This window comes from Colius striatus, chromosome 1, assembly GCF_028858725.1.
Source record: "Colius striatus isolate bColStr4 chromosome 1, bColStr4.1.hap1, whole genome shotgun sequence".
NCBI classification, from domain to species: domain Eukaryota; kingdom Metazoa; phylum Chordata; class Aves; order Coliiformes; family Coliidae; genus Colius; species Colius striatus.
This window is the reverse complement of record NC_084759.1, coordinates 153,075,407-153,086,936: the sequence shown is the minus strand read 5'-3', so window position 1 is coordinate 153,086,936 and position 11,530 is coordinate 153,075,407. Positions and strand designations below refer to the sequence as shown.

At 60.0% G+C, this 11,530-nt stretch overlaps 1 protein-coding gene across 1 annotated transcript; it reads left to right on the top strand.

Moving 5' to 3' along the window:
• The first annotated feature begins 202 nt into the window (after window positions 1-202).
• Window positions 203-9,810, top strand: NPTXR (neuronal pentraxin receptor). The gene is made up of 5 exons (XM_062012603.1): window positions 203-790; window positions 7,732-7,954; window positions 8,089-8,333; window positions 8,532-8,711; window positions 9,116-9,810. Exons 1-5 carry the CDS (start codon window positions 203-205, stop codon window positions 9,338-9,340), a joined length of 1,461 nt encoding a protein of 486 aa, XP_061868587.1. The 3' UTR covers window positions 9,341-9,810.
• The last annotated feature ends 1,720 nt before the right edge of the window (window positions 9,811-11,530 follow it).

Sequence of the window (11,530 nt, the reverse complement as noted above, 5' to 3'; positions counted from 1 at the left end):
AGATATAAGCGCGGCGCGGCGGGGCCCCGGTGCCGGTGCTGCTGCCGGTAGCGTCCTTCTCCGCCGGCTCGCTCCAGGCTGTCCGTCTCGCCATCCCTCCCTCCCTCCGTCCCCATCCGTTTTGTTTTCTCGCCGTCCGCGGGCTCGGGCCCCCCACGCCGCTGCCACCCTGAAGTTTCTGGCGGTGCTGCTGGCGGCGGGCATGCTGGCTTTCCTGGGGGCCATCATCTGCATCATCGCCAGCGTCCACCCGGCCGGGACCGCCGCTCCCGCCGCCGTCCCCGCCGCCGACAATGACTCGGCCGCCGCCGCTCTCCTGCCCGCCGCCGACAAGGGGCTGGGAGCCCTGCACGGCCCCGCCGAGGCTCTGGCCAGCGCCGGGCCGCGTCTCCCGGGGGGAGCCCCGCCGCCGCCGCCGCTCTTCAGCCGCTTCGTCTGCACGCCGTTAAGCGCCGAGTGCCCGGCCACCGGCCCCGCCGCCAGCACCGGCCCTGCCGCCGGCCCCGAGGAGCTGCTGGCGCTGCGGAGCGCGGCGGCCCAGCTGCGCCGAACGGCGCTGGAGCAGAAGGAACGGATCCGCATGGACCAGGAGACCATCCGGGAGCTCACCGGCAAGCTGAGCCGCTGCGAGGGCGGGCTGCGAACCGCCGCTCCCCCCGCCGCCGCCGCCGCCGGGCTCCGCGCCGCCCCGCGCCCCGGCACCATGGGGCATCCCCCCGACGAGCCGCCCGCCGTGCGGGAGCTGGAGGAGGCCGTCCGCGCCCTCCAGGACCGCATCGACCGGATAGAGGTGCGAGGGGTGCTGCCGGGTGGGATGCTCCCGGGGGAGGATGCTCTGGGGGGTCGGGGGGATGCTCACAGGCGTGCAGCTCCCCACGCTTGCAGCCACTTGCACCCCAAACCAGCTCGTCCACCTGCCCGTGGCTTCAGGAAGGTTATCCTTGCCCCACTCTGCCCCAAGGGCTCTGCCCAGCGGCAAGCAACTTGCCCTCAGCTCCCCTCTCTTTCCTCCTTGCAATGTGGCCCCAAGGGGTCAGGGCTGCCCTTCTCTCCTTGCAGTGCCAGGCAGGGTCCTTTGCTCACCCGTAGCGTGTCCAAGGCCTTTGAAGGGAGCACGTTATCAGCTTAGGGCCAGGTTCTCTTTGGCAGAAAGATTACATCCCATCGCAGACAGGAATGGGAGTTCTCCCAAAGTGTGATGCCCAGCACCCCTCGCCCTCTATGAACTGTGGAAAGAAGGAGGCAGCTGGAACTGCTCCCTGTGCCCATCTTTGTGGCGTCAGGCTGTTGGGCACTCAGGCTCTGGAGCCCTGGTCCCCGCTGTGCAGCGTGTGCCCAGCAGGCTCAGCCCTGGCCCGACCGTGAGCCAGCGGTACCAAAGGCTCTGTTGATTTCTTGAGGTTGCCAGGGGCTCAGCAGGTGTACAGACCTTGACAGGCTTTGCAGGATACGGCTGGGCAATAGTTTGGGCACATGAGAGCTGCCAGAGGGGAGCTGACTGGTTTCCCTGCTCCATGTGCCCCATCTTTTCTGGAGGTTGTGTTGAACCCTGAGGTCTGCTGGGGACCAGAACCACCTGCAAGGAGCATCTTGCAAGTCTTAGAATCACAGATTTGTTTTGGTTGGAAAAGACCTTTAAGATCGACTCCAACCACTCCCCTCACATAGCCAAGCCCATCACTGAACCGTGTTCCTCAGCACCTCATCTACATGGCTTTTAAATAGCCCCAGGGATGAGGACTCCAACACCTCCGTGGGCAGCCCTGTCCAATGCTTAACAGCCCTTTTGGTTAAAAAGTTCTTTGTAATCTCCAATCTAAACCTCCTTCAGCCTCCTCATCTTCCCACTTGGTTCCCTGTTGCCCTCTCCACTCCTTCCCAAAGCATGGAGCTGGAAGGGGGGACCAGGGAGGACCCGCTGTGGTCCCTCTCCCCAGCTTTGCCCTTCTGCCCTCTGCACTACAGCCATGTGGGCTCAGGAACAGCAGGGCACAGGTGCAAAATTCAGAGCCACTAAGGTCATGGGCTGAGAAATGAGATGGGGAGAGAAGGTTATTGTAATGGATAGAGATGTGAGCAGGGATAGAAAGATGGGAAAGGCAGGAAAACACATGCACGTGCAAAGGGAAAGAGTTGGAGTCTGGAGGAAGCACTTGTGAGCTGCCAGGGTGATGCACGTACACAGAAAACCAAACATGGCCATGCCAGGTATGTGTAAGGAGACAGGGGGACACAGTCCTGCTGAGTGTGATGCCTGGAGCCTGATGCAGCCAAAGGGAGGAATAGAGCCACCCCAAACCCCCCTGCAGCCCCAAACAAATAGACCCCTTGTGGATCACCCAACTGGGCTGAGAAATGCATGTGCAAGCAGCAGATGTGCTCACTCGGGGATAAAAGCAGGAAAAGTCAGCCCCTGCAGTCACATCCCTGTGTATGCACGAGGACCAGGCGATGCATGGGCAGGACAGCGCCTGGCGCACCCATTTGAACCTTGGGGGAGAATTGGGCCTTTAGCTGCTCTCTGATCACACTTTTCCCCCTTCCCCAAGGGGCTGTGTCACCTGTGAGCAGCCCTGGCCCTCTGTCGAGGTTTCTGGCGATTGCAGGAGGTTTGGGGTGGAGAAGGGTGAAGCTTACAAGGACCAGAGCTGGCTTTCATGTCCACCTGGAGAGCCTGAAGTAATGCTGGGTCAAGCCTCACACATACACATACTGATGAGCAAGACATGTTCCATCACCAGAAACGTTCCCTTTTGTACTGCCTGAGGGTCCCAAGGATGTTCTGCAGGGGAGATGCGACACCCTGGGGCTTGGTGGGCACTGCAGGCTCAAGGAATTGGGCAGTGTGTTGCAGGTGGGCTGGACTAGGGCTGCCCTGGGCCCAGCCTGTCGTAATGCGCCCAGTGACGGCCTCGGCCCTGGGCTCACACCTCAGCCATGAGCTGAACGCTGCCCATGCTCCCGTCCCTGCCTTATCTTTGGCCCCTAGATATAAGCAGATAGCCCAGAGTTTGACCACAGGGTGCTGACATCTCTCCATCCCATCAGTCAGCCTTGGGGACCTTCCCGGGGTCACCACATGGCAGGGAGGGCACCCCCAGCCCCAGGAGCTCTCATAAAGAAGGTGGCTCTGGACAAGGCTGGTCCTGGCCTGACTGGCAGCGTGCCAGAGGCTCTGTGGAACCCAGCTGGAGGGAATGGGGGAGAGGAAACGCCAGCGAAGCCTGGAGTGGCTTAGTCTCAGGAGAGGAATGACACAAAATGCTGTGTGCCCTCCCAGGAAGGCATGTCCCTGCGGGCAGTGAGTTTGCCAGCAGGGATTAGCACTGCAGGCTCTGGAACTGGGATCATGCAATCATAGATAGAATCATTTCAGTTGGAAAAGACCTTTAACACCATAGAATCCAACCACTCCCCTCACACTGCCAAGCCCACCACTGAACCGTGTCCCTCAGCACCTCAGCTACGCATCTTTTAAATACCTCCAGGGATGGGGACTCCACCACCTCCCTGGGCAGCCCTGTCCAACGCTTAACAACCCTCTTGATGTGAAAGTTGCTGGGGAAGGGGCTGGCAGGAGACCGCTGCTCTAATCTGGGCCCTCTTGGTCTCAGCTGTGAGACCTAACAAGGTTTATTGATGTGCCAAAAAATCTTTTAAGTCACCTGATTCTCAATTTTGGTGGCCCAGCAGCAGGGTTTCTGGGGGGGAGATGCAGGGAGGGGACCCACAGACTTCTTCTTTGCCCTCCACCATTTTGGCAAGGCAAGACAAGCGCTGGCATGGTGTTTACACAGGCACATCTTCCATCCCCTCCTCCTAACTCCTAAAGGCATGGTTTGTCCTCTCCTCATGCACAGCAGCCTGGCTGGGTTTTTCCTCCTGGTTTGGAGGAGTGTCCCCCAAACTTCGTGCTCTCTGTGCGTGTTCATGTCCAAACGCTCAGGTGCATCTTGGCACATAGAGCCAGGGGAGCCAGCTGCTCGTTTTCCACGCTTTTAATTACTGCTGCAAATGGAGAGGTTTTGAAGTGGGGATGGAATCACCTTGCCCCCCTGGGCTGTGCTGGAGCGCAGATGCCCTCTTTGTCCCCATCATCCCTCGGAGGGGAGGTGTCCAGGAGCGAAGGCAGCCTGATGGGCCTCACAGTGGAACTAGCCTGAGCAGAGCCATAACAGCCTGTTTGCTTCTCAGCTGTTGGGGCTGCTAGCAGGAAACCTGTGGGTAGAGCACGGGAATGGGACTAAGCCGACTGCCTCCCTCCTGCCCCCATCTCTGGCAAAGCAGGGATGGAGAGCCCCAAATCATGACAGCCCTGGGCCCCAAGCGAGATTTGAGGGAGAAAGGATCCGCAGCAAGCTCTCCTCTTGCAAGGAGGAGGGAAAGACCAATGCATCCCTGCTCACCCTCCATCCCAGACGGTCCCTCCTGGAGTTTAATGACCACCAAGCTCCTGCTTGGGTTCAGAAGGCTCCAGAAAGGTGATAACAAGGTGTGAAAAACCCTGGTGTGCAGATATGTCAGCCCATGGCATTAAGCATCTCATGTAAGTGGCTGTGGAGGTGCCGTGGACAGGCTGGGATGCCATGACCGACACAGAAAGGATTCATGGGTCAGGGGAAAGGGATGAAGCTTCTGTGAGTGTGTCATCATGATCCTTGGGGTGTGCCATCATCACCCAGCCCAACCCAGCCCAGCTGTGCCCATCCCAGGCTGGCCGCTGAGGTGGGCACGCCTGTGCCAGTGGCCGAGGGGGAGCGGTGGGGCTTAGATTCTCCCGTGCATTAGTAAATGAGGCTCTGATCTCCTTACATAAACCCAAGTGCATTTGCCAACTCGAGGGCTCCAGCCCGAGCGAGCCGAGCGCGCAGCCGACGCGGCTGCCCCAGCCCCGTGGCCCCCTGCTTCCCCCTCCTCGCCCCCCTGCCAGCTGCTGACATTTAACGTGATTAATATTACCTGGCATCTTTCAATCTTGTTGGGGTTGGAGGGGAGGGAGGGAGGGGTTTGCCAGCTCTGGTGGCCAAAAAAGCGTCGAGCGAGCCTCCCCCGCACCCGCTGCCCACTCCCCTGCTGCCTGCGCCGCGGCAGATGGGAAGCCGGGTGCCTGCCGGGGAGAAGGCGCTCTCCTCCTCCCCCTCCCCTCCCCAAAGGTCACCCGTAGATAACAGCTGCACAGCTCACATTAATAACTTTGCAAATAATTGGATTTGGGAGAAAGATGCTCGAGCGGCAGTTCGGAGATGCAGAGGGTGGTGAGGGGACGCAGCCCAGCTCGGTGCCGCGGCGACCACCCGGCACGTCCCGGCTACCAGGGCTGGGATGGGGAAGTCTTGATTACCTGTCTGGCTGCGGGCATTGGGGATGGTGGCTGCTGGGATGATGGAGTGGCCCCCAAACTGTACTGGATGAGGGTGCCGGCTGCATCCCTCGCCAGCAGGGATGTGGGGTCGGCAGCTATAGGTGCTGGAGAAGCCAGGGAGAGCTGGAGAGAGGGATTGGGGGTGGGGGGAGAAAGTCAGAAAGGGAGAAGGAATTGAGTAAAAGGGGAGAGACAGCACGTGTGTGCGCGGAGGGGAGCGTCAGGAGGAGATGCTCCAAAGGCAAGGAGATGAAAAAGCCGTGGGGAGAAAAGTTACAGAGGGGAGAAAATAGCAGCAGGGAGAAACGCAGGAGGAGGGGGGAGGAAAGAGGAAAAAAAAGAGCTCAGTCACTACTGAATAATGTAGGGCAGGCTATCGGGGGCTAGCGAGAGCGACAAAAGCTCCCAGCCTTTTCTTTTTTCGTCGTTAACAGATGGAGCCGTGCATGAAAGCAGGGACGTAGGCTCCAAACGCGCAGCTCGAGCAATCAAAGCGTGCGGCAGGCGGGAGCGTGCCAGCCTCCGCCGGGCCGCCGGGAGGGACGGGGGGAGCTCCTGCAGCCCGCGGCATGCGGACACGGAGGCGATGGCCACCCTGTCCCCCGGAGACACGGCCGACTCCGCTTGGATACGGGCTGGAGGGGGGGCAGCCCCCCCCCACTCCCCCCCGGTGGGAATTATCCCGAGGATTAACCTTTTCGCTCATCTTTCCTTTTGCCTTTTAGCCCGCTACACCAGTGGGTCCCCAAGATCCGCGCCCTCCCCCCCCAAAAGGGATAAATCCCCCTCCCCGTCGGCTAACCCCTCCCTGTTTTACAGAGTCCAAAGGCAGGGTGCCCTTTGGCAGGCGCTTTTCCCTTCCCGGAGGGGTTTTGCCCTCCACGGGAGTATCCCCGGCGCTGACAGAGCAAGTCGGGAGCAAGTCGGTAGGGAGAGCTGGCGTTCGGTCAGGACTGGCAGATGTCCCCTTTGCACAGCTTCTCTTTTCGTGCTGCGTTTGGGTTGTCCGTGTTGGTTTTCCTCAGAAAATCTGTGAGCTTGTCCTGGCAAACCCTCCTGGAGGCTTTTCCAGACCCTGGGGTGTTGCAACCTCTCGGTTGCAGCCTGAGTGTGTTCCTGCTCAGTGCGAGGCTCTTTGTGCTCACACCACCACCATCTTCTCGCTCCCCTTCTCCCTGCTGTTCCTATCCACCAAGGCTGCATCCTGGCCAAAGCTGGCTTTTCCCTTCCCTCTGTCGTTCATAGTGGATAGCAAAGATTTGGGGTGGTGGGCATCCCCTGCTTCATCTTTATGTGCATGATCATCAGGCCCTGTCCATCTTGGAAAAGCAGGACATAGAGAGGAAGAAAAAGCTGGAAGTCACAACTGCAGATGAGCGTGGTGACCTCCTCCAGGCCAGCTCCAAGGCTGAAGGGAGCCTGTTCACATCAGCAGGGATGGTATCAGCTTGTATTGGACTGGATGAGCTGTAGAGGTCCCTTCCAAACCCCTACCATTCTGTGATTCTGTGACACGATGGCCCGGTGTCTGTGGCATCCCGATGGCCTGGCAGAGGCTGGCTCATGCTTACAGAGAGCTACCTGCCTGGCTGGACGTGCACCCCCGCGTGCTGGCTGAGCTGGGCTAAGAGGATTACAGCCCCGTTGGGAGATGGCAGTGCACTGGCTGTGGTGAAACAGCCTCTCAAGTGGCAGGGAGGGGAGATCCAGCTCCTTCCCACATGGTTTCCTCCTCATGGGAGGCTGCCTGTGGGAGCAGAGCCAAGGGATGACCTGAGTGCCCATGTGTCCTGGCCTTGCTTTGTGTCTTGAGCAGCAGAAAGTCATTAAGAGCAGCCAGGAATCATAGAATCATACAATCATTTTGATTGGGAAAGACTGTTAAGATCATTGAGTCCAGCCACTCACCTTACACTGCCAAGCCCATCACTGAACTGTGTCCCTCAGTACCTCAGCTACACGGCTTTTAAATACCTCCAGGGATGGGATCTCCACCACCTCCCTGGGCAGCCTATGCCAGTGTCTGACAACTCTCTCAGTGAAAAAGTTCCTCCTAATGTCCAATTGAAACCTCCCCTGGCACAACTTGAGCCTATTTCCTCTTGTCCTGTAGTTCCTTACTGGGGAGAAGAGATAGACCCCCACAAACTTCATTTCACAGTAAAGATCTCAACAGGAGCTCTGAGAAGGGAGGTACAAAGTCCAGCTGGAGGCTTTTGGAGAAGGCTTCGCTGCGGATGTGGGGCTGTAGTCTCAGCCCTCCCCATGGAGATGTGGCTGGGCACATCCTTATGTACCTTGGTGACACTGCATTGAATTTCCTCTTTTCTTCCTCTTTTCTTCACCATTGTGGCTGCCGCCGACTGCAGCAAGAGCTGCCAGCCCGCACCAATGGCTCTGTGCCCACCAGCCCGGCGCTCGCCCGCGATGCCCTCCATACCAAGATGGAGCAGCTGGAGGAGCAGCTCCTCTCCAAGATCCTGACCCTGCAGAAGGAGCGCCAGGCCGCCAGCACTGACCACAGCCAGAAGCAGCATGACATTGAGAAGGAGCTCAACTCGCTCCAGAACCGGGTGATGGAGCTGGAGCACGGTGAGTCCTGTCCCAAGGGGATGGTGTGGGGTCCTTAAACCAAGGTGCATCTCTGGGAGAGCCTCAGGGCCGGCCACCCTCATCCCAAGGGTGGATGCTGACCTTTCTCCCTTCTCCTCATCCTCTTCATGCAGGACCACCAGGCTATAGCCCTCCTGATGCCTTCAAAGTGTCCATCCCAGTGCAGAACAACTACATGTACGCCCGCGTGAAGAAGAGCCTGCCGGAGCTCTACGCCTTCACCATCTGCATGTGGCTGAAGTCCAAGGCCCTGGGAGGGCTTGGCACCCCTTTCTCCTACTCTGTGCCAAGCCAAGCTAATGAGATTGTCCTGCTGGAGTGGGGCAGCAACCCCCTGGAGCTGCTCATCAATGACAAGGTCAGCCCAGCTGCAGTGGGGATGGTAGGGAAGCCCCTGTCCTTGACTGCCCTACCTCAGCCCCCCTGAGAAGTGATGCTGGGGCTACTGGTGTGCCCCTGCCATGTGGGTGCACTGCTCACTCTGCGAGGGGCTGGGGAGACACCGGCGTCCCCCGTCAGTCCCACCGAGCACTGAGGTCTCGCTCTTCTCGTGAAGGTGGCCCAGCTGCCGCTGAGCCTGAAGGACAAGGCCTGGCACCACGTCTGCGTGGCATGGACCACCCGGGATGGCAAATGGTCGGCGTACCAGGACGGCGAACAGCGGGGCGCCGGCGAGAACCTGGCCTCCTGGCACGCCATCAAGCCCCAGGGCGTCATCATCCTGGGCCAGGAACAGGTACATGCTGGCCAACACCACACTGCTCTGGCACGAGGGCAGCTGGGGTGGGGGGCAGCCCCAAAACGGGGCGAGGGCAGGAGGCGGTGTGGGCAGGAGCACTCGGCACAGTGCACTGGCAGCGTGGGTGAGGGGCTCTCCTGCCTGCTCATCTGACCTCTGGCCAGGCCACGTGTGCCCGTTGTCTTCTCCTCTTCCTTCTTCCTAGCCCTCTGTCCTCCGTTTGCTCCCAGCCTTGTCACCTTGCATCTTCTCCACACGACCACCCCCTCACCCTTTCCTTACCACCGGGCGTCTCGCTCTGCTTCTCCCCAAACCCCTCCCAGCCCCCCTCGCCCTGTTTGCCTGCATGTCCCTTCTCCTGTCCCCATCCCCATCCCACCCACGCTCCGTCTCTTCCCCAGGACACGCTGGGTGGCCGCTTCGATGCCACGCAGGCCTTTGTGGGGGAGCTGGCGCAGTTCAGCGTCTGGGACCACATGCTGGCGCCTGCGGAGATCCTGGCCTTGGCCAACTGCACCTCCCACCTCCAAGGCAACGTGATCCAGTGGGACGACCAGGCGGTGGAGGTCTTCGGGGGTGCCAGCAAGGCCGGCTTCACCGCCTGCGAGGAAGGGAGGAAGGCGTGAGCGGCCCCGCGCCCCCCTCTTCAGCGCCGAGGAGCACGGTGACAAGCCCCCAAGCAAGGAGTTCCTTTCTCCCCTCCCAGGAGTGATGCTCGAGCCCTCCATGCTGGCATCCCAGGAGGGAGGAGGGGTTCCTGTCATCCTGGGAGGGAAGGGAGTCCCTGTGTCCCTCCCTCCCAGCATGGCTGCCCCTGGGTCTTGCCTTGCCACACTTCCCTTTCAGGAGGACCTCGCTGAACCCACAGGCATCTCTGGTGTGGTGAGGGTCCCTGCCTTGTCAGCCCCCACAGGGAGTGGGAAGGAGACCTCCAGACCTCCACCCACCCCAAGTGAGGTCCAGCCTTGGTGGGATGCCAACATGTGGGCATCCCCCAAGCACACTCCCTTTCCTTATTTATTTCTAGCACCCTGCTATCTAGTTTTGTGACCCTGTACCCCAAATGAGCCCAGAGGCTCATCTGGGGCCATCTTCCCCTCCAGCCTCACTCTCTCTTCTTCTACATCCATGTTTTTTCAGGCATGGCCCTGGGGAAGCTGAGGGAGGATGGCAGAGGGCTGGTGCGGCAGCGCTCCTTCCCCTGCACTCCTTCCCCTGCCCTCTGCTGCTGTTTGGGCAGGGCTGCCCGAGGGCAGTGGGCTTTGGAGGCAGAGGGATGCAGAGTCAGCCTCCCCCAAGCTGAGGGCTTGGCTGGCCACTGGGGCAAAGGGGCAAAGCCTCTCCCCAAGCCGTGGCCGAGGGGGAGGGAGTGCAGCACTGCCATCAAAAAGAGCAAAAGCAAGGAAAGAAAAGGAGAGGGAGGACGGTGTTGTTCATCTCCCAACCCGTTGGACACTGGATTGGGTTGCTGCCCTTGCCTCCACTTGGGTCCCCTGCTTTGAGCTGCTCCTGGCCAGGGCCAGGGCCAGGGCCAGGGCTGCCGCTGGCCTCGGGGCTGGGGGGGTGCTGGGGCGGGCTGGCACCTTCCCCGAGGAGTGCCTGAGAAAACGCTGTGCTCACCGATGTCTCAGTACGTGTGGGGTTGTGTGTGTGTCTCTGGAGGGGGGGCGGGAGGGTTATTTCAGGGGTCTCACAGTTGCTCAGTGTGGTGTCCAGCTTCCATTGCTCCCTCCCCAGTCCCACTTTGTGCTTTTGGTGATGGCTGCTCCCATGCCCGGGGGAGGCAAAGGGGGCAGACGGGACCCCTCCCAACCAGGTCCCTGCCAGCGGTGGGGGCGGCTCATTGTGCTGAGGGTGACCTGGCGGAGATGGGGCGCAGCCCTCGTGCTGAGTGGGAAACACTGTGACCTTCGTGCCCCCTGCCGAGCTGCCTCCTCTCCCTCGCTCGCCCGCGCGCTTTCTCCAATGCACGTTCGTGAAAGGGGCCCCTGACGCGCGCCCGTGTGGGGACGTTTCTTTTGTAAAGCTGGCCGTGGACAATAAACGTGATGTTTTCTGTTCGAGCCTCCCGCGGGCTTCTTGTGGGGACAAGAGGGGTGTCCTGCCCGGGGGGGCGTTCCCAGAGGGCTGCAGCTGGGCTCACAGCTGCCATCCCAGGAGCAGCATGGCAAGGGGATGGGGATAGTTGACTCGGGGACCGTGTGCGGGGCTCTGTTTGGGCACCTCTCACCTACCCCGTTGTGCAGGCTGCTGCTTGGAGGGGGGGGTGGGGGAAGCACCTCTCCTCAGGGGAAGAACCTCCATCACGACAACAGGGAAGGAGAAACCATTGGGAAATCATGGTCTTCAGGTCAGATATGATGGCGAGGAGCTCACATCGGGTAGAATCACAGAATGGCAGAGGTTGGAAGGGACCTCTAGAGATCATCCAGCAGGTTCCCCTCAATCACGTCACACAGGAACATGTCCAGGCCAGTTTGGAAACCTCCAGAGCAGGAGACTCCACACCTTCCCTGGGCAGCCTGGGCCAGGGCTCCCTCACCTGAACACCAAAGAAGTTTTTCCTTGTGTTTCAATGGAACTTTTTGTGTTCCAGCTCATGTCCGTTACCCCTTGTCCTGTCACTGGACACTACAGAAAAAAAGTGTCACCCCATCCTTTTGACAAGCACCTTTTAAATACTTGTGTTAATGAGGTCCCCACTCAGTCTCCTCCAGGCTGAACAGCCTCAGTTCCCGCAGCCTTTCCTCACAAGAAAGATGTCCCTTGATCACCTTGGCGGCCCTGCACTGCCCTGTCTCCAGCAGTTGCCTGTC

What these genes read in the sequence shown, in the direction of transcription:
- NPTXR (XM_062012603.1), top strand. Translation starts at nt 203, where the DNA reads ATGCTGGCTTTCCTGGGGGCCATCATCTGCATCATCGCCAGCGTCCAC. An exon ending in GGTGATGGAGCTGGAGCACG is followed by an intron (nt 7,955 to 8,088) that starts GTGAGTCCTGTC and finishes CTCTTCATGCAG; the next exon opens with GACCACCAGGCTATAGCCCT. An exon ending in AGCTGCTCATCAATGACAAG is followed by an intron (nt 8,334 to 8,531) that starts GTCAGCCCAGCT and finishes CTTCTCGTGAAG; the next exon opens with GTGGCCCAGCTGCCGCTGAG.